The following is a 23,817-nucleotide window of genomic DNA, read 5'->3' on the forward strand; positions in this document are numbered from 1 at the left end:
TGTGTTTACTGCTCAGAAAAGCCACAGCCAAATAGGTCAATGTCTGTGGTAGAGTCCACACATTCAAACTCTGACGCTTGAGCAATGATTAAGGCCAGTAAGCCTATAGAAATTAACAGTGTCTGTCCACACGCACGCACACATATACACAAACATCCCCCCCACCCCCCTACACTCACTCTCTCTCTCACACACACACACACACCAACACACATACACATACACAGAGGTAGTCTGCACTTGCCTACACAGACATATACACGCAACCCAGTTAGGCCATCCAATCGACAATGGGATGGCTTTAAGTCCATAGCTAGATATACTCAAACTATCCTCTGGTATGGCAAATGTGACTTTACGCAGAGAACAAAAAGCAACTCAAGACTAAAGAAAGCAGGAAAAAACAAATAAACGACAACTTTACAAGATATCCCACAAGAAAACAAGATATCCCACAAGCTCCCCATAGGGCATCAATCACGTCTTGTGTCTTGTGAATTCAGCCCGCAAACTGTACTGTAAATAGCAGAGGAAGACATAACCGGTTTACTTGTTTGCCAAATAATCATAGATTACTGTTTTGCTTTTATCAAATGGATTTTACCGTGATGTGGGGGGAGATTACCAGACATGTATTTGCAAACTGGGTGATCCAAGTTTGGTTCTGTTCTACTTCATCAGGCTTCTAATCCAGAGTTTATGCAGACACGCAAAACCTGGACAATCAACAAAACAAGAGCATAGATCATAGATGTCACAGTCCAGTATCAATGACATCTATATGCATCTTGTTTGTGCCCTTGTCCCAGAGAGAAAATCAGAATAATCTCAGAAATGCATCTGTTTCAGAAACATGACATGGTGAAACAATTCCTTAACTTTGAAGGCTTTCCCTGTGGAGTCTACCAAACCTAGTCCACTTCAGGTCACCTTTCTGAAGCCTCAGCATGTCTGCCCACCACTACGTTCAATACAGTCCTGTGTCTGCCCACCACTACGTTCAATACATACAATACAGTCCTGTGTCTGCCCACCACTACGTTCAATACATACAATACAGTACTGTGTCTGCCCACCACTACGTTCAATACATACAATACAGTCCTGTGTCTGCCCACCACTACATCCAATACAGTACTGTGTCTGCCCACCACTACGTTCAATACATCCAATACAGTCCTGTGTCTGCCTACCACTATGTACAATACAGTCCTGTGTCTGCCCACCACTATGTACAATACAGTCCTGTGTCTGCCCACCACTACGTTCAATACATCCAATACAGTCCTGTGTCTGCCTACCACTACGTCCAATACAGTCCTGTGTCTGCCCACCACTACGTCCAATACAGTCCTGTGTCTGTCCACCACTACGTCCAATACAGTCCTGTGTCTGCCCACCACTACGTCCAATACAGTCCTGTGTCTGCCCACCACTAAGTACAATACAGTCCTGTGTCTGCCCACCACTAAGTACAATACAGTCCTGTGGAGGCACTGCTGGTTCCTGACCTCTTTTCCCAACATTTTTTCTGGTCTTTTAAAGGCAATGTTTCTGCAGTTCAAAATCTAGCCATTTACAAGTAACCTCATGCTCTTCATTGGTTTCTTCTGCAAAAAACAAAACACTTTTCTTGTCCTTTAAACATTACAAATTGACTGTTTCTGACAAAATAACAACAGACTACCTGAAATAAACAAATAAGTACTGAGGCACTTTTGATGAAATGTGAAGGCAGTTCATGTATTTTAAAGGCTCATCATTCATTTACTTCATATTATGAATAAATTGTATTGCATTATTGTAAAACAAGGCAATCTGTATTCTGAATAATTTCATGAGAAGTCAGCATCTCTGCTACTTCTTACACAGTCTACAGCGTGTCTCCCCTTCCCTGACAGTGAATAACTCACTTGCCCTGCTTGGCCTTGATGTGGCAATGCCCATCTCTCACAGCCTACCTCCAAAAGCCAACCGATGGCGGAGATCTACTTCTACTGAAATGACCCACAGAAGAGGACACAATGACTATTTGATAATGTTTCAGATATATACAGGTATATATAGGTACAGCCTAGGCCAAAACACGGACCAACTTTCAGGGACTATTTAGCGTGGCAGCAATGCAAAACAAAAAATAATGACTGCAGAATAGAACTGAGTAGAAGATGGGTGCCCATGTGACACAAACCTTTCAGCATAAAGCAGTGAGAGTGTGTAGCGATAGCATTAGCATTAGCGCAATTAGAAATGTGCGTCACCTTTCTATGTCTGCATGCTGCATGTCATTAGATTTGTAGAGCATGTTCCACCCACAGTGGAGCCCTCTAGACATGAAGTGCTGTCGGCTCTGACACGTATTGCCAAGATTTCCAGTTAACACATTTCTGTGAAGCCCTCAACTCCTACGACCTTTGATGAAGGATGCTGAAAGAAACATGCAAATGCACTCCTGGAAGCCTTGGAAAAGGCAGCTGGAGCTACACCAAAGAACTACTCAACTAATCTCACACTGGGTGGGACAACAGGGTACGCTGTGGATGGACTGTTTACACTTAAAGTTTATGCTACCTTTCTACGTGAAAATGATGTGTGCTATGTTTGTTTCTCTTCTCGTGCAACATAATCGAGCACCGGCACAGCTTATTCTAAAACAAGACCTGTCTTGAGACGCAAAAAACCCATTCGAGCTGCACAGACACGCGCTGTACGTGGCCACAGTGCGCCTTTCTGTGGTTGAAAATGGAAGTGCACCACTACTGCTGTTGTAATACAAACACAGGACACGTGACTCCAGCCCAACATGGGCGGCACCCTTGTGAGCGAGGGGCCTTCCAAAAGAGTGCCGTTTATTTGGGATGATCCCCCATAAGTGGATTTGCAGTGGGAGAGCGGGCCAGCTCACAATGGAGCCACAGGGTTCCCCACTAATGTCCTCTCCCGCATTGTCTCTTAACGCAGCCTCCAACGCCTGCTAGCGAGAGGTGGGGAGGTGTGGAGAGGTGCTGGGGGATTGGCTGGAGCAGTATAGAGGAGGGGTTTGGCAGTGTCAAAGCTGCTGTGCTTCATTCATACAAAAAAAGAGGGGAAAGGGAGAGGGGTGAGGTGTGAGGTGTGTGTGTGTGTGTGTGTGTGTGTGTGTGTGTGTGTGTGTGTGTGTGTGTGTGTGTGTGTGTGTGTGTGTGTGGTGGTGGAGGTGCTCCACACCAGCCCTTTAATTTCTCTGCCGAGCCGCCACAGTGCTTGTAGCCATGGCGACACCATCTGATGAGCTCATAGGCGCTGCAGTGTGGCATCTCTTAAAGGAGAAAAGAACACAGGAAGAGAGGACGGGGTAAGGGGAGGAAGATGGGGAGTGTCGCCGGTAAAGACGTGGTTACTATCGGGCTCTGTCTGTGCATGGATTCCCAATACAGTCAGCATCCTACATCCAAACATCCATATAAATATAATGGCAGTGCATTAAACACCTGCTATGGTCAGGAATTAACATCGCCATTGCAATCAACTGAACAACTAAAACCATCAAATGTTTTCGACATTAATCTAATGACAGAATATTTAATGCGATCATCCATAATGTAAAAATTCTACTTCAGTGACTTAACAGACTGCAACATTAAAGTCTCTACAACAGTGTCCTTTCCTCTTCGTAGTTTCCTGGCAATGTACAGGCATTACTCACTCAAAAACAGTTTGAAAATAACAAACATGTTCCCAGTGTATGTGTAGTATTATCTAAATAATTTGTATTGCAAATGTACAGTATATCTGCATTGAACCTCACGGTGTGAATACAAACTAGAGGGTTCTGATGAATTTACATGCCACACCTCTAGATGGCAGCACTGTATTATATTCACCTGGTTCACATCTGCATTGGTAAACTACCATCAAGTCACGTGCTTATGTCCATCAAGTGCACAGCACAAGAAATTCACTCACAATAACTTACAACTGACAAGCTAGTCCAAGGAGTATCAAGAGCAAGTGAAAGTGCTGTTTAAAAATGTCAGAAAAACAGTTGGGGAATATATGGGTTTTAGGTCAGATTAATGTACATAAAAACTTAGAAATAAGAGTATGGTTTGTGTGCTAAAAAGGGAAGCGGCACTGATCTTAATAAAAACCAATGTATCTTTTGTAATGCACACAGCAGGCACACACACACACACATACAAATACAAATGCATTACGCACACAAATGACTGAATGACATGGACTGTCTGTTAAAAACATGAGATGTCCCTTATTTCCACCTAGGTTCTTTTAACCCCAGTCTTTAATGGTTCTGCTATCACAGCTGATTAAAACTCTCCAAAACTGCGTTTTTACGGACACGACTAAAATTACTGTGGTTTTCAGGAGGAAAGAGATTTTAGAAGTTAGGCACAAACGAAACAGCCTTTGTTCGGAAAATTTTCCAGCGTGATTTTCTCTGAGGTCATGAGTTCATATGTTTGACTCTGTTGCTGTGGCACATGGAGCTGGAGGCCCCTGATGAGAACAGAAGGGCAGAGTGCATCATTGTCTGACTCCATGGGTCTGCTGAGGGTCATCTGAAGCACCACGGTTGTGTTGTGGGCAGGCGAATGTGCCAGCATCCCGCCCAGCACGCTGCTCAAAGCTCCTAAGCCAGGCTGGAATTTTCTTAGCTCAGAGTGCCCTCATTCAACAGGGCTGCTTTACAGACAGACTGAAAAGAAACATTGTTTTCTCTCTCTCTCTCTCCCTTTCCCTCTCCCTTTCTCTCTTCCTTTCTCTCTCCCTCTCTCTTTCTCTCTGACACACAAACACACTCTCTATTTCCCTCTCCCTGTAAAAGTCTCTTTTTGTTTCTTTCTCTTTTAAGGCAAGTGGAAGACAAGCCACTGTCACACACAAAAGGCCACTGCTTGATTACGAGTCATTAAAAATGGACAAGAAAGTAAAGGCTAGAAAGATGGAATTCTTCTCATCTTATCAAAAGTAAAACTGTAAACAATGAAAGTCATTAAAGGTCCAGTCCACAATTCTAATCAAATACACTCAGCAAAACTCTGGTGTTCTGACACAGTCCTGCCTCTGTAAATGGGAATCAGATGAAGTGGCTCGGACTCAGCCATTCATTATTTTAGCCAATCAACACGTTGCTTTAGGAGCAAGGAAGGGAACGGTGTAATTTGATTGTCTGTTGAACTCAAATATCAACAACATTTCGCCAGAATCAATCACAGACTGTACCTATAATATTTCCATAAATGGATAGCCCAGACCAACAGATGGGCAGTTTCTCTTGATGTGAGAATACAGTGAAGCCGGGGGAAAGCATGAAGAAAGATGCAGCACCAGATTAAGTTTGGAGTAGCTGTCACCCGTTACGCCTTCAGACGCCCCCACAGATGGGCCACCCTTAGCCTGAGAATCAGTCTGAAGCGCAAACCACAGGCTTTCCCAGGGGGCACACACTTCACCAAACGCCTCATAAATCATGCACCACTGAGACCGGGATCGTCAAGTGGTGTCGAAATATAAATGTGTCTTAGGAAGACAGGTACGACTGACAGGCAGGGGAATAGTGTGTCAGTAGCATGCAGCTGTTAGGGGGGCATTGCTCCATGCTCCTGTCAGAGGACAAAAAAACTTCTATGGCACAGGAACACCTTTGGGGGTCTGGTACTGCTCATTAAAGGTTCATCAAGGTTATCACCGTGGTAACTGTGATCACTTAAAAAATGTATGGGAATTTTACTAAATATGATGTTTTCTACTGAAAAACACTAACCATTTCAAAATATCTCAAAGGTGAGATGTAAGTAAGCACTAACCATTTTTGTTTGGAGATTAAGAAAGCAACAGACACCCAAAGTGTACCGCTTTCATAACCACAGTAATTTAGCCCACTCCAAGTCTTCTAGAAGTATGAATCAACCTTTCAAGAGGGAACTTGCTTCAAAGGAAAAAAAAATGTAGTACCGTATAATTTCTTGCAGATACATGAAGGATGTTATAAAAGCCTTTATGCCTTGCTGTGTGTCTACACAGCTACTTTCAATTATCCACAGATCCTATACTTTGGAACAAAGATGTTCTGTTTTAAACCTGGTGTCTGAGAGCGGGGCTACAAGGACACCCAAAGGTGAAGAGTGCAGTTTTGTCTCCAGGCCACATGGGAGAGAAGCCCACCTCAACAGATCACAGAGATCCCTTTCACATCCCTTCACAGGCCACACATCAAACAGCGCAGCTGGTATTTCCACAGGGGTTATTAATCAATCCAGAGGTAAGAGACTTGCATAGAAAGAGCACACCAGACTCTGGGTTCCTTCATAAAATACTACCAAACACTTGTCTGATTTCTCATCATAGTGCACTGACATATTGAGTTTTGTTTAAAAATGAAAACTTTGAAAAAATTCAGTAAGCACTACATACTGTAAGTAATTAAATACTTCAGAACAGGCACAATACTTAAAAAGAACGGGCAAGGATTCACTGCTCACAGTGCCCACAGTCTATTCAAAGGCAGATTGTTCTGTATTTCTGAGTGAGAGAGAGAGTGAGAGAGAAAACAGGCAACTCTTAATAGGCACAGCAAACAAAGAAAAGTGTGGGTGGGTGGGTGGGTGAGTGTGTGTGAGAGAGAAGCAGAAAGAGCCCAAAATAATTTATTGGGACAGCTACATCCACTGGGTCATGGAGACAGCAGCCAAACTCCAGGGAGAATGTCAGCGTCCATGAAGACCAGGAGCACGGGCACACCACATTCCTCAGGTGCAGTGGGCCTGACCAAATGAGTTAAATTATCCCAGTGGGAGCAAAGGTGAGCGCTGTGGCAGTAATCTAACTCACATCACTGTGACAACTGGGTGCCCAGTGTGAACAACACAAATGCTGTGCTCCCTTCAAAAGGTGAACTAAGTGAACCACACCATTGTGAGTGCAATGCTGATTAAGCTTAATAATCCACATTAATACATTTGTGGGAAAGTTTGCCTGAGGTGAAGTAGTGATGCTCTCTTAATGAACTGTTAAAAAGGCTTGCGTGCATGTGATACTTAAGTACTATACTTTATCGTGTGTGTGTGTGTGTGTGTGTGTGTGTATCTGTGTGGAGGTAAGGATGAGGACCCATGACAGGAACAGCAGATTTATGTGCTGGCCCTGACTAAGAGTGAATCTCTCCGACCTGCACAGACAACATCTGCCCGGACACGACATCAGCCAAGTATGCAGCAGGGATGAGAGAGCCAGAGGAGGCCATTTCACTTGACTGCCTACACTCTGGGCCTATGGGTATGACCCTGGCATGACCTGGATGGCTCTCAGCAATTACAGGGAGAAGTATGAGTGGTGCACTTCACAATAAAGGTCAATTGATGTGAGTGTGCGATTTATGTACTTTTATGAGTGATATAAATCTGATTGTTGGTGTGATTTTGGTGAGATATTATATCACTGTTATGTCAGATAATGTGTACTGTGTAATCTGTGTGGCAGTGCCTTGATTATTTAGAAGGGTTTATATATGTAGATGAGACATGAAGACATAATTAGACAAACAATTAACCCAATTTGCACGAAAAATGCCACGTCCTTAAAATGAGCGCCAGCACAAAGCTATGTGAAGTCTGAGATATATATGTAGCACATGCGTATACATGTACGCAAAGTCATGAAAAAATAAAAACAGACGCATTAGGAAATCTCAGCGCTCGCAGAAGCGATGACCGCGGGGGCATTCTTCCTCATAGAGTCATCCCTCTGAAACTCCCCCTCACCTTCCGAGGACAACTCTTGTCAAAGAGTCTCAACACACCTGTAGCCCAGTTTCAAATAGATGGAGCCCCTCGGGTACAGGAATACACACATCCAAATATACATATCAAACACAAAATGGATATTTTTGTTCACCAACTTTTATTTCTCATGTTTTGGCCAAAGCTAGAGGTTGTCTTTCAGCTCAAGGACTTACCGTGTCTTCTCCTCGCACCTGAGGAGCCCCGACATTACTAAGGACTAATGCAGACACACACCCCCCCCCCACACACACACACACACACACACACACACACACACACACACACACACATACACACACACACACACACACACATACACACAAAATGCATGCCTTATCAGGCTCTCAGTAACACCAGTGGTCGTTTAGAGATTATCAGAATTACATTTCTTCGTTTTCCTTCTGGTTGTAGGTGTGGTCATTTCACAAAGGGGAAATGAAGACTCCCTAAGGTATGATTTTGTCTTTCAATGATGCACTTTTGTGCTGACCACACACAGGCATGCTTTAACTGTACCAAACTGTACACAATCGTCTCTATGTGAAGACAAGCAATTATGAACTATTGAATTCTTGCTCTAAAGATGTGCCTTCGCTTCATAAATCAGCACTGCAGGAAGTTTCTGCTGCGCCAGAAAACTCTGAATTTTAGACCCTCTGCTATTTAAGGCTGTTTTAAGGCTGCATTTTGGGTGTACCACATGAGCTGACAGCTTCTACAGGCCCAGTCAAGTCTAAGATAGAATACAAAGGGCCTTGCTGAAGACATGGTACTTCACCTCAACACATTATCTCTTTGTGTGTGTGTGTGTGTGTGTGTGTGTGTGTGTGTGTGTGTGTGTGTGTGTGTGTGTGTGTGTGTGTGTGTGTGTGTGTGTGTGTGTGTGTGTGTGTGTGTCATTAAGATGCCTTCCTCTCCATTTCAAAGACTTTACTTCAGTGTGGTTGGTAGAAAACTTTCCACCTCCTGAAGGCACTATATCCCAAGAATGTCCGTCTTGAGGAAAGTGACATGACTAAGAGGTATGGGGCTGTGAGTGGGTATGGGTGACTTGTATTCCCATGATGCCCCACTAGTCCAGAGGAAAAAAGGCATTGTTCACTCTGGCTTTCATCAACAGGACAATTCTAACTGATCTGAAATTTCGAACTAATTTACAACCATGTTGTTACAGGTCATGCACTGCACAACACCATTGCTGTACTGATGATTCCCTCCACAAGTCCCTGCATTCCTCTCACAGCTTCCCTCTTGTCTCCCCTCCCCTTCCTTCTACTGAGGAGAAAGCACCAGGGCTGGGTGGCTGGTTCTCTTCCCGAACAGGCCCGGCATTTCCTTCCTGCTCCAGCTTTTTTTCTTTTCTTCTCTAGGTTGTTTTGTTTGGCCATGCAACAAGAGGAAACAGCAATGTCATTGTTTGTGGGATTGTGCGTACATGACTTCAGTGGCCTTCTGTGGGGACCAGGTGATGTCAGGGACCTCGCCTTTTCACTTCCTAGACCAGTGTGTGCTGGCTGACCCCCACAGAGCCAACTGTGACCCCAACCCCCCCCACCCCACACACACACACACACACACACACACACACACATACACCCTCAGTAGCAGGGCCCTTACAATGGCCCATAACTGGATATGTGACATTTGGGTTGGCTCCAGATCGGATTCACAATGTTCCGACATGTGTGGTAAAAAATCTATCTATTTGATAAGAGAGCACTACAAAACATGGGAAACTGTGTTTATTCCCAGTGCCTAAAAATTCACAAATCACATGTTTTCGTTAGGATTTAGACTACAAACCATGTAAAAAGATGTTTGTGTTGATGAAAAGATGTTTGACATGTTTTCAATAATTATGGCATTATGATGTGTCATTATCTATCTCACAACGGTAGCCTTAACTTATGACTAGCTAAGAAGCAATAACACTTTATTAGGATAGTCTGCCTACAGAGACGTTACAGATGGTTTGTTGAAATGTGAGTTTAGTCTTTTTAATTGTTTACTGAACATCGCATTAACCCAACCCCTAACCTTAACCATAAATTGTAGGTAACAGTTTCAACACATAGTTTGTTTGTAATCTGAGCATCTGTAAACAGTCTATAGGGGAACATCCAAATAAAGTGTGACCAACAAAGATTTGGTCTGTAACAAACCTAAGTCTGTACTGGCAGTGTTCTTATTAATGCAGTTTGAACAGAAATTACAACATTTTAACAAATGAGTCAAAAATCAACAAGGTAACAAATGAGTTACATTTAGAAAATGGCAAAAAAAGAGACACTACTTTTAAAATGTCAAACACACACCTAATTTGCATATTTACACCCTGCAAAGAGTTTAGTCTCTAACTATGTAATGTCCTGCTGCTTCAACAAAGGAGCGAACTTCAGCAACACATGTACCTAATACTAGATTTATAGTTATCCATTTGGACGGAGACGGACACATAGCCACGCCTTGGCAACACCCTTCCCCGTGGTGGAACGCCCATCCGAGCCCATCCGAGCCCTTCGGAGAGCTGGACGGACACCGACGTGCACCTCTCGATTTTTGTAACTTTTTCGGATACGAACGGATAGCGACGGATACCCCCTTGGCTGTGATTGGTCCGCTAACGAAATCATTTCCTAACGACATCATTTCCGGAATCTCACATTTCCTGTTTCATTCCCTATCTGTTCCTATTCTGTTATAGAGTGTGGATCAGCCGAATATTTCTGTCCGAGCCCGGCCTGCGTCCGACAGAGTAGTGCCCGAGCCAGACAGCCATTCAAATATATTGTCGGAATCCAACCAGACATAGTCAATGTCTCAACTGTTCATACTAATGACACATTTACGTATGTTTTTTATGAATAGCCTGTAGACCGTCTCACAAGCTTCTTCTAGTTGATTATGAACAAACATAACAGAAGAGGTCTGAAAATATTTCTGAAACACTTATAAGGACGCTCAAATGACCGCGAATTCATAGGAGAGAATACTATCCCATTCTCACAGGAGACATCACAGCAATCGGAGCATATTTGTCAAACGCGATAAAAGATAGTAACTGCTCTGAAATATTCCCATTCCATACTGAATATTCTGTTTAGATCAAAGGTTTGTTTTTCGACACCGTGATATTTCAGATGATGGAACAGTTGAAATGAATGCTCATATACAAAAGCTAACATTAACGTGAAGTGGAGTTAACTTGCAGCCAGGGGCGGCGCTAGGGGGGGGCTAGGGGGTGCTCTAGCTCCCCCTGGATTAGCCATAGCACCCCCATAGCACCCCCAAGAAAATAATGGTTTATTTATTATTGTTATTTAATTTCATTCTGCGTTATTTATTGTGTGATAATAATATTTAACTCACTAAAGAAAATAATTACAGATTGAAATGAACAGATTGTTTTAGACACAGAGCAATCATTCTGTCATAACCTTTGACCCAACTTTCACGTCGCACGCTTGAATGTTGACGTTACCGGACGGTTGAAGGAGAAAGCAAGCTAGTGCGTGGTAGTTTCAAGTGAATATCAACAATGCATCGGTTTTTGCTACCTAAATGTCCATGTTTGGAAGAACGATTAAGAAAGAAGAGTGACGTAGAAGAAGAAGAAATGCCAGGGGTATCTGGTGTGGATTTTTAAGGAGAGGAATGTTGTGGTCAAGGAGGTCAACCCTCCACCACTACTGAGGGTGCTAACCATGGTGCTAGCAGCATCAGTGACATTAGCATGAACGCTCAGGATGGTCCGAGAAGACCAAAACTCCAGAAATATCCACCTTGCATGTTTGGAGTACAACAAAGGAGTTTTTGTAAAAGCTGGTTGGGACAGTTTGCGTGGTTGGAGTACAATGCAACTAAGGTATTGTTAGCTGTGTAACATTAATAAAAGCTGTCTGATTTGTTGCATACATTGATTGCCCTGTGTCGCTGAAGACTCGTTTCGGTTGATTAGCAACTAAGATGCCCTTTTTTGCCGAAGATTTTAACTTTTTGCCTTTTTCCTCTTTTTTGGATTTTTTTGGAGCCGCCTTAAAAAAAATCAGGCTAGCCTAAGAAAAGCAGTCTGTCTATGTGCTATGTATACTTAAGGTTCTATGTGATTATTGATGATTGTGAACTGAAATAATATATACCTTTTTAACGCATTTCTGACTCTTTGACTGTTTTAGTTATTTCTATCTGCTATTCCAAGATTAATTTCACTCTGACATGGTAGTGGTCACCTGTCGCCCAACTTTAATCCTCACTACCACAAGTGTTTTAAAGTAAATTAGGTATTTGGGATTGCGGACTCTATAACATGCTGTATGCCTTTTGACAGTGACCGTCGCAGATGTGCGCGTCTGTCGGAAGAAGCCTAGATAATGATAATAATAATACAATCGGTTTTGCGCTTTTCATGGACCCCAAAAACGCTTCAGAAAGCAAACATGTAAAGTTGTTGTAGTAGAGAACCATGTGACACATAGGCTATCATCCTCATTTCATAGCACCCTCACTAAAACGCCTAGCTCCCCTATAGCACCTGCAGAAAAAAATGTCTGGCGCCGCCACTGCTTGCAGCCAACACCATTGTATTACAAACCCTAACACACACACATAATGAGAAAGTAGGCTTATTACACCTGGCGAATATCTCGCCTTTTATCTTCCATCTTTGAATAATGTAACTTATAAACACGTCGTTTTAAAGCGCTGTGGCCGTCCTGAAAAGATGTGTCAATAAATGAATTTAATCCATAGAATCCACGTTGACTTCACTACTTATTAAGATATTGTAACAAATCACGGAAGTGTGGAATATTTGTTATGGCTTTTAATTAAACACTAAACACAATACAATGTCAAAATGGCACAGGCTTTATGCCCTGCTACAAGTTATCACGAACAGACTGTGCTACCGTCACACACCTGTATAAACTCCGTCCCAACACAGAACAACGACATGCAATTAGAACAGTAAGGAACATTGTTAAAGAACATCGTTAGGCGCTGCATCACATAGAGAAAAGTATGTGCCCGCCGCACGGCATTATGGGGCGACTATGCCGGCAAGTTAAATATGGAATGTTCAATGCCTTATCGCGCTGACTTGTCCCAGCCCTACCCCAGCCCGACAGCAAGTAAAATATTTAGTCCGAACCCCAATGAGTCAATGTCTCAACTGTTCATACTACTGACACATTTACATACGTTTCTTAAGAATAGCCTGCCTTTATTAAACTCGAGCATCAACAGATGAATGATAAATGCACTGCCTCACACAAACAAGCCCCGTTAAACGCACAAGCGCGCACAAAAGGGAGATAAGCATATTGAAATGAATTATTCACATTGCAAGAACGGAATGAAATGGCCTACACATTACACACGCTATGCATCTGATATGCCTAAATAAAACTCACGTTATATACTACACCAGAAGAGGCACGAATAAAACAAGTCTTACCATTGAAGATCATATTTTTTCTTGAAAGTACACGGACACATTCCTTATAAAAGTATCTACATAGTCCAACCATCGATGTTTAATCCATGTTGTGGAGAAATGGCATCAATCATATTTCATTAAAGCTTCACACTTCTTACATTGGACATATCAAACAGCCTCATTAGAATCCGCATAGAATATGATGCCATCCGAATGAAATATCTCCATAGGCCTACAGTAAATTTCCCCTCGAGTGTCGTTTTAAACTCTCCAGATGACAGTTTCTTTTTTTTTTAAACTTTAAGTGCACAAAGTTCGTTATAAAACGATCTACATAGTCCAACAATCGAGGTTTAATCCATTTACATTTAGTCATTTAGCCGACGCTTTTGTACAGGGGAGAAGCATGTGAAGCAAACACGTTTACTTGACTACTTATTAAGATATTTAAATATGGAATGTTCAATGCCTTGACTACTAAGCAGAAATATCTCCATACAGTAGATTCCCCCTCGTTTTGTATTGTTTTAAACTCTCCAGATGACAGTTTATTTTTTAACTTCTTCCCTGATACCAGTTTGCCTCCTGTAATCGCGTTGTCACAGCTAGGACATAAAAAAAATCCCCGCACACAAGAAGGCTATTATCCTAAATGTGATTTATTTTACTCTCAAAAACGAACTTCTCCATCACGTGAGGCAGACACGTTGACTTGACTACTTATTAAGATATTTAAATACGGAATGTTCAGGGCCTTATCACGCTTATGTTTGAAAGCCATTGTTTTCAGCTTGCAGGTGCTTTTGCCTCTGGCCCAGTTTGTCGGTTTTGACGTTCATCTCTCTCCCCCAACCATCCAGGTTTAATCAATCCGCGTTGACTACTAAGCAGAAATATCTCCATACAGTAGATTCCCCCTCGTTTTGTATTCTTTTAAACTCTCCAGATGACAGTTTATTTTTAACTTCTTCCCTGATACCAGTTTGCCTCCTGTAATCACGTTGTCACAGATATTTATTTGCCCAGTCAGCTTGTTGGTCTTGACGTTCAGATGTTGCGCCTAAACTATCATATCGTCTCGTCACATGATCAAATAGAGACTTGACATTGGACAACAGCATACATATTACCCAGCAATCATCATTACAAATCTGAATATGACAAAAAATACCAAAGAAAATAAGATAGTATTCATTTCATTGAATCGTTTTTAATAGTTTCTATAGTGTATGTAAGATAAGCATATCATTTTGTTATAGATTGCTACTATTTTTCACACAAATAATACCTACCATGATGGAGATAAGTTTGCCTTTTCAAGTGAATATATAGCGTTAGACAGACTATCCATTGTAATGTAGTGTGTCTCAAAGACCCATGTGACTACACCTGTTGCTCTTGATGACGTGACGGCTGGGAGAAAGGAGATGAACAATCGACGAATTCTATCACTCAAAGAGGTCGCGTAGTAGCTTGTCTGTGACCAAAAAAACGCTGCTCCACCTACTGTTCTGGCGGTGAATTGTTTTCAACACCCACAGCCGTCGGAGAAGTATAAATCAAAAACAGTACGTCCGAATCCGTCCGAATCCGTTTCCCCGCCCATCCGTAAAACGGACGGACACCGACGCAGATCTATAATTCGGGCTTTAGAGAGAGCCTAAGCCCGTGGAACGTATCTGACTTTGAGTTAAATTTCACCAAATATAGCCTGAGCTACATATTATTACTAGTAGAAACAGGTTGATCCCTTCTATTTATTTTTTTTACACCAAACCTACCTTAAAAAAACATGAACTCTATCGTAAACATGTCTACAATTAGTAGTGTTGCTGTTGGCACCTCTTGCTTTAACTGCTCTTACCAGCAGCTCCACCCAAAGTTGCAGGTAGGGAATGCATTGTTTGCCTGAACCTCCCCAGTCAAACAAATGTTGCATTATTACACGAGTGGTTGGTGGATTACCAATCACATTATTTAGCCAGAACATAGTGCAGTTTGCTCCTGGCTATTATATATCAGTATCACAAAATGAACACATCAACAAATCTCTAAAAAAAAAAACCTCTGACATCGGTTCTGACTGGCAAAGTATTGACAATATATTTCAAATCTAAGGATCATTTTCTCAAACTTCAACACAACATTCATGACTACATAATCATCTCTCACAATTCTCCCCTGCAGATGCACACACTATTCATACAAACGGATTGTGTATGAACTAAAAACACACTGCAGTGCTCATTCACAGCATTGCACCGTATGAATAGTGTTTTTACTGAAATGCTGGTCCAAAACACTGTCAGAATCATCCCTTTCGCAAAGTACTGTTGATGTTCATGAAGTGTTATTCACATAAACACATTGTTTGGGACACGTATACAAAATAATAAGCGCTGTTGCACATAAAAACATTAAAAACAACAAGATTGTTCTTTCCTCACACTTTTGGCACAAACGAGCACAAAACGGCACGAACAATAGGGTGTTTGATCGCTTCGACATCAAGCCTGCTTCTTAATTGGTAGCTAAAGTCTGAGGCAAGACCATCCTTGTCCTCAACTGAGACAGGCCACTTTGAGATCATGCCAGGTCCAGCTCAGCACAAGATGAAAATGCCTGTGCCAACCAGGCCTTGCAGTCGGCCCTCTGTTAACCATATAGAACACATGGCACAGCTGCCCACCCTAGAGCAGCCTGGCTGAGTTAGTCATGATGAGAAGCTTGTTATTAAGTTTAGGTTCTTCACAGTGTTGGTTGATAGGGGTGATGATTTCAAAGAGTGTGGGGTTTGGTGAGTGAGAAGGAGAATGTGTTTAGAGGTGAGATCCTCTATTAAATGTTCTGCTCTGCCAGGAAATTATAGGTCAATTTCCTTGAAAGCAACTCATGGCCACTGAAGTATAATCCTGTTCACCTTGAGTTTGGTAGACTGCTGTTCATGACCTGTAAAATGGCAGAGGACAAAGAGGATCTCATCTAAAATCTTGTCAGATCATAAACTGTGTATCTGTTTGTTAGCCACCGGCAAGCTAACGGGAGTGCCAATGTGTATGCTTAGGTGGATGGGTTGGTGGGTGGGTGTGCTGTACGTCTTCCACAGGTTGCATGTCTCCACTCCATGTAAGTTTCTGTATTAATGTCTCTGCTTTTCACAACACACTGATCTCCCCAAGCCAGTGTCCCAGTGTGCAACTCCATGAGGACTCTTACCCACGAGAGAATGAAAAAGAGAAGTAGAGAATTAGAGAGAAGCAGCAGGAGAGAGAGAAAAGAGGGGAAAGTGAAAGACAATAAAAGAGAAACTGAGATATGGTGGAAGAGAGGACTGCTCAGTAACAGCTTTAAAAAAAACTGCGATTAGCACTCAGTAGGTACAGGGGGCTTCTGATTTTAATCCCGGGCCAATTCCCTAATCCCTCTGCTTTTGCAGGGATGTTTCACGGTTGCACATGTTCTTGAAATGGGTCCGTTTTTACAGGAGGTGTTTAATCCAGGTGCTTAATGGCCTTGAGCCTTAATCAGGCATAGATTAGGAGCTTTTGGGGGTTTGGGCTAGGCTCGCTAAAGGCATAACAGAATTAAAGGTGCAGTAAGCGATTCTAATCCAATACAGTTTCTGTCAAATTCAGCGAATATCTCCTCACATTCCACTAGCTGGCTGTCCTCTCTACGTGTGGTCTCTATAAATGGGAAACAAACAAAGTGGCTGCGGACCATTCCACACAACTCTATTCCAGCCAATCAGCAACAGGGGCAAGCATCAGCCCAAAAGGAGAAGGTGTGAAGAGCACAAATAAGTTATTTTAAAGTAACACTATGGAGTTTCTGGAGCTGCCAGGTAGGGGGCTACTTTCTGCTGGACTATTCAGTAACTTATTTGCTGTCTTGCTTTGTGTTGTGTTGCACTTGCTTGATGTTTGACTGTGTAAGGAGAGTTGTTGGCAAGCTAGCCAACATAGCTATCACAATAACATTACAAAGAAGCTGACGCGAGAGCACTTATTACTAGCATCAATGTCCAAGCGTGTTATAACAAGCTTGCTAACATCGCTAACGAGATGTCTTGCTAGCGGCTAAACTTAGCGAAACCTGTTGAAATTTGCTTACTTTGTTTATGACAAACTAGCGAGTCAACAACTTCCCTAACACAGTCAAACATCAAGCAAGTGCAACACAAGACAAAGCAAGAGAGCAAATAAGTTACTAAATAGTCAAGCAGAAAGTAGCCCCCTACCTGGCGGCTTCAGAAACTCCATAATGTTACTTTAACAGGCGAGGCCAGAGAGCCTTGAGTTAACATTGGTGAGGCGTTTCAATGGTGGAGAGACCGCTGAGAGGTATGAAGGCATAACCAGTGCAGAGGTTGCTCGTTTTCTGCTTGATTATAAGCTTAGCTGATACAAACCTACGGCCGGTCATGGTAGTTTTGTAAAAACAATCTAAACAACTAACTCTCGCTAGTTTTGACTGTTGTGTTGGAGACTGGGTTTGTGTTCTTGCAGGTTGTTCGTTTGATGGCATTTTATATTATAATATTTGTTTTGCTTGAACTATGAGAAAGAGACATCCACTTCCAAGACTGGAAAGTCTAGACCATCTCCACCGCCTGTGTCATGCATTGGCCCTCGGACATCCGCCATTTTTTCTTTTGGTCAGCTATCCCAGTTGTTAGTGACTTATGCGCGTCCATGAACTTGGGGAGGCGGAGCTTCTGTGGGAGCACTGGAGGGAGGGGTGTTTTGATTGGCTGTTCAGTTCAAACATATCAACAATCTTTCTCCAGTATCTCTAACCCTACCTGTAAGAGTGAGGCTGAGTGGCAGAGGATTTGGATCACTTCATAGCAGAAGCGCTTTCTACTCTGTGACACAAGTGCAAGCTGAGGGAGAGGGACATGAAGACATCGACACACGACACACAGAGCGAGATTACGAGCCTCAAACAGCTCCAAACACATATACACACAGCATCTACCAAGAAAGAACACACAGTGTTCAAACAGATTTTTTTTAAGTTTTGTAAGGAATTCTCTCCATTGCACTCTGAGTGACCAGCAAAAAAAGAGGAGGAATTTGACCTCCTTAGGAAGTCAAGGTAGATCAGTGCTTTTCCTTTTTTTTTCTCTAAAAACAAAAGAAGGAGGGGCGCAGCGATTCCAAAGATAACTCAGTTGCCAAAGTTAACAGAGGAAAAAACACTTCCCAGGACCACTGGGTTACTATTAGGGCTGAACGATTTGGGAAAATAATCTAATTGCGATTTTTTACCAAAATATTGCGATTGCGATTTAATATGCGATTTTTTTTTGTATCCTCTTTTTTTCCCCAACAAAACGTAATGAATGATTTAAATATGTTCATGTTATTCTTTCCCACATTTTACATTTTTATTTAACTGCTCATTACAGAAACAAGAACAACAAATCGGTGTGCATTTAAGTAATTCTAAAAAAGTCATTTTAAGTATAAACACTAGGCATGCACTTTTTAAACACTGTGTGCAAAATGTACCATCTTAAAAAAAAAGTTTTTTTTTTTTTTTTTTTTTTTTTTTAGACCACGTTTTTTAATCGCGAACGTTGCGGTTAGAAAATCGCGTTCTATCATATCGCGATTAAATCGCAAATGCAATTAATCGTTCAGCCCTAGTTACTATGGCAAGTGGGAGGGTCAAACAGCACGTATGCGCCACAGAGACTGAGAGCTCTAAGAAGGTCCACATGGCAATTAAGACACAGGCATTCACTGTTCAAAAGCAAGGTGAGATAGAACTCAACCCAGACATGACACTGGCAAGTCATCACAAGCTCCATCAAGCCACAAAAAGGCAAAGATTTTTGAGAAGAGTTGAGTGCTCAGAAAAAAAGTTTTAGTGTACTCCACATATAGTGCTGGAACACCATGGAGGTCAATCTGTTTGGCAAAACAGATGCAGGTATACATCACCAAGGTTCTTAAGGTAATGCACCCGTACAAGGTGTAACAACCTCCAACTCAAAGATAACAGAAGAATGTGCACTAGTTTGACTTATTACAAGCACATAGGGAATTCCAGACTTTGCCATCAGAAATGGACAACTCCCCTGCCACGGGTGATGGGGATTGCCCTGCACAGACCACACACAAACACACATACAGGGAAACAGTGTTTCTCCAACCACATATTTAGAGGCATGGGAAATGCCACAGCACTGGAGGAGAAAGCTTCTGCCAGCAGGGCTCCATTCAGAGGGGCAGAATAATACAGTAGGAGGGAGCTGCCAGAGGAATTACCCCTAGCTTTCGACCAAGCACTGAGTCATGCAGAGAGGCAGCCGGCTGACACCACCAGCCTTTGCTTGGGAAATGAGTGGATAGAGAGGCTCTGAACCTGTCAAATCAAAGCAAACTTCAGTAAGCATTAAAGTATGCAGCAGTACACACCCAACAACTCTACCACTTTTTAAAACGTGGGAGTGGGGAACACAAGTGAACTGATGGTATAAAACAGGTGTGTGCGTTTCGTTCAAGTATAGTTATCGATACTCCCGTCCCGAGGTTGGGATTGGTAAACAGTACACCCAAACCTCTCCAGGTAGATTAGTGATTCTATTCTATCATTGTTCCACATTCCACAGGTTATCAGTCCAGTCCGTTATCAGTGGTGCAGAGAGCCTCCCTGTCTGCTCTGAGCGGACATACCACCAGTCTGACATTCCCCCCATAAACCTGTGGGAATTAAATGCCTTATCCATTTAACCAGCGGAGTTCTGTCTGTTAGAGTAAAGGGTTCCCGTACAGGGTTCCTCAGCCACTTCTGGTGAGCGTGCTGGGAATCACGCAAGCAAAGCCTTTGTTTTACTCTGCTTATCTGAGCAGCGAAGAATATTTCTCAACACTCTCACAGGCTTGCTGTTGCCCTAGCTCATGTAAAAGCCTTTTGTTTACATAACCCTGAACTTGTGCAAAGACTACACAAAGCTGGGTCCTTTTCAACTCCCACAACATCACCAGGCATCAGAAGACTGGCAACAGTATAAAGGAGCTGATCCAACTATTTAAATGGAGAGCTTTAGTTGGTGTAACAAACAGCTGAAAAACAAAAGACTGTTTGGCCAAGTAGTAGCCTGTAAATGTGACTCAAAGATTGTTTACAAGGACAGGTGCAAAGCAGATATGGTGACACTTGGTCAAAAAAGCTAAATACACACACACACACACACACACACACACACACACACACACACACACACACAAGGGCACAAATTATACAAATCATCGTAAGTCCTAAATTGGGTCAATTTTTATACCTCATGGCAGCTTAGGCATGTGTAATGTTTGTGCTTGAGTGAAGTGGCTACCTTTGCATTCTCACCAGTCACAACCCATGTACCTTCAAGTAGACCTTGTTACGAGATCAGAGACTATCAGTGTTAGTCAAGGCATAGATAAAGATGTCATCTAGAAATAGACACATGGTCTCCATTTGTCTCATTACAGTAGCCAAGTCAGCTGACAGGACATCCAGGTGAAGAAAGTGCAGGGCCAGAGGGGCTGGTATTCAGAATGACAGTCAAAGTAAAGAGGATATCCGTTATATTTTGGAAGTTGACCACACATTCATAACATCCCAGAAGTAACAAGGTTAATAATGTTAGGGGTACTGACCTGCCTGTACAAGGCCTATTATGGTATAGGCTACTGTCAAATGTCAGAAGATGAAAGTGTGCTTTGAACAAAGTATAGGTGCCAGTCGGTGTGTTTATAATAAAGCACAACGTACAACACAGACCACAAAGACTGAGATCGTGTGAGACAGTGACATCCAACTTACCTATGCATTTAATCTCGAACCCGCGGGGTGGTTTAAGCGCTCTTCGGGTCCATCCCTCCCGCAGCACCTCCAGGTGATCTTCCTTCCCCTGAATGAGCAGAACATGCTCGTCTATCCAGCCAAGGAAGAACGTCTCCGATATGGCGTCGGTGACTTTCTTGTTCCAGAAGTGCTGCATATTCTCGGCTTTGAAGTCCGCAAATATCTCATAGCCGGTATGGTGATGCTGGAGCTTTTCGGTGACTGCTGGCGTGCCCTCTGCGCCGACCCGCGAGAGCACTATGGCCAGCGAATGCGGGGCGATTTGCAGAAACTTATCCATTCCTTTGAAACGTCAACAAACTGCTGCACCATAAATTAGAACACAGTCCAGATTATTACAAAAGTCTGTATTTCATGGTGTTTTATTACGCACTTTGTTGAATTTCCAAAATGAACACATTTTGTCTAGAATTCAACCCACGTTGATTTCTGGAAGCCTGCACGGTCCGCGTGACAGCCAGCGTTGCATCTGCATCTCACGTGTGCAAACGACAAATAATATCTATTGACAGAACATTTGAATAAATTCGCTCGCTGTCATATATTCTACACAGATGTCATCAAAGCTATGCAGTTTAACAGGCACAACACGCATTGATCAGACGGTAAGGTAATTTGGATAAATTGCTTCCGAGCTACCTCCTCTCACCTCTCTCTGGAGAGCATAGGTATATCACAGAAATGTCTTACGTTCCATGACCTAGTTCTTAACATACGATTGGAAGAACTAGGCCTCTGCAGCCGAAAGCATATCGATCACTGCATTGGCAGTGTTTGGTGGGCGAGAAGCGCAGGCGATGACTTCACCCGTCCTTATTCATGTCTTCATATGGCACGCAGCGCGAAGCCTCCCTCCCATTCAGATCTGTATTCACAGTGCCATTCAGCTCCAGTCCATGGCGTACAGCAAAGGTAACCCAGGTTTGGTAGTGATCGGTGTACGTACTCTTAACACGTATCACTGCAGTAGTGGTCGGAAATGTATGGTTCACCGAAACCTTGCGGCATAGGGTCCGGTCCGGAGACTACGAATCCCCGCAGGTTGGGCTGCTCTGTAGGGTAAAACGCGACAGGAGACCGGATCACCAGATGTTTGTCATGACTCCACCTACAGGCGGTCTTCAAAACATCGCGAGTTCAGTACGTCTTGAGTCGCAACAGGTGAGGCGGCTAGTGTGAAAGATGTCCGAAGTGAGAGCTGTACAGCTTTTGAAATAATCGAGCTGGTTCAGTTAGGCTATGCATAGGTACAATGATAAAAAACATATGACATGTATCCTTGCGGCTGCAATCAAGATATCTTAATTCGATTCATTACAACCTTCATTATAGATTATAGGACTAACAAGCGAAAACAGAAGGGTTAGTGGGAAGAAAGACTCGGGAATAGGCCAATAATGGCATTTTCTCAAAAGTATGAAAATAATGTTTCCCCATTCACTACATTTAAATATCCAATTACCCAGACGCCACTTGGATCAGACAAGGTAAAGTCTTTTTTTTTCCAAATAAACCTTTAATGCTGAAGTATTGTTGAAAAGGTTAAACTCCCCACCTTTCACTGATGGACAGTAGAACACTCTGAAAAGAAACTCTCAGTTTTACCCCCCAAAAAAGACTCCAAATTAACAAATTTACCAGCTTGCCTAATATACCACAACCAAGAATAGCAGTGTTTCATAGTCGGTTTAGGACTACAGTGCCCTCCACAATTATTGGCACCCTTTAGTAAAGATGAGCAAAATGAGATGCGAATAAATGTCTTTATTATTTATCCTCTTGGTCTTTCACTCAAAATATTCACAAAAATCTTACCTTTTCATTGAAGTAAAATTATTGAAAGAAAAAAAATTGACATTAAATAAATATTATTCTCCAAAACAGGTGTGCCACAATTATTGGCACCCCTTAATTTAATGTTTTGTGCAGCCTCCCTTTGCCAAGATAACAGCTCTGAGTCTTCTCCTATAATGCGTGATGAGGTTGGTGAACACATGGCACGGGATCTGAGACCATTCCTACATACAGTATCTCTCCAGATTCTTCAGATACTGAGGTCAACGCTTGTAGACTCAGCTTCAGCTCATCCCACAGATTTTCTATGGGGTTTAGGTCGGGGGACTGTGAAGGCCATGGCAAAACCTTTATTCTGTGCTCGGTGAACCATTTGTGTGTTGATTTTGAGGTGTGCTTCGGATCATTGTCCTTCTGGAAGGTCCAACACGGCCCATTTTAAGCTTCCTGGAGGGGGCTGTTAGGTTTTCATTTAATATCTGCTGGTATTTGACGGAGTCCATGATACCACGTATCCTAACAAGATGTCCAGGGCTTTTGGAAGAAAAACAGCCCCACAACATCAAAGATCCGCCACCATACTTCACACTGAGTATGAGGTGCTTTTCTGTATGGCTATCTTTCTGTTTACGCCAAAGCCACCTTTGATGTTTGTTGCCAAAAAGCTTTATTTTGGTCTCATCTGACCATTTAACTCGGCCCCATTGAAAGTCTGACTTACATTTGACAAACTGTAGGCGCTGTAGTTTGTTGTTGATTGACAGCAGAGACTTTTTTCTGGCAACCCTCCCAAACAACTTGTGGTGATGTAGGTGGCGTCTAATGGTGGTTTTGGAGACTTTCTGACCCCAAGACTCAACTAACCTCTGTAATTCTCCAGCTGTGATCCTTGGAGATTCCTTTGCCACTCAAACCATCCTCCTCACGGTGCGTGGGGTCAATTTA

The 23,817-nt window shown here is 42.7% G+C and overlaps 1 protein-coding gene across 1 annotated transcript in view; it reads right to left on the bottom strand.

The window, feature by feature from the left end:
• Window positions 1-22,186, bottom strand: part of stox2a (storkhead box 2a) — a 67,712-nt gene extending 45,526 nt beyond the window's left edge. Inside the window, exon 1 of the mRNA XM_031559555.2 lies at window positions 21,037-22,186. Within this exon, the coding sequence (XP_031415415.1) occupies window positions 21,037-21,358 (322 nt within the window). The 5' untranslated portion in view covers window positions 21,359-22,186. The remainder of the gene's footprint in view (window positions 1-21,036) is intronic.
• Between the last annotated feature and the right edge of the window lie 1,631 nt (window positions 22,187-23,817).

Source organism: Clupea harengus, chromosome 22 (assembly GCF_900700415.2).
Source record: "Clupea harengus chromosome 22, Ch_v2.0.2, whole genome shotgun sequence".
Lineage (NCBI taxonomy): Eukaryota > Metazoa > Chordata > Actinopteri > Clupeiformes > Clupeidae > Clupea > Clupea harengus.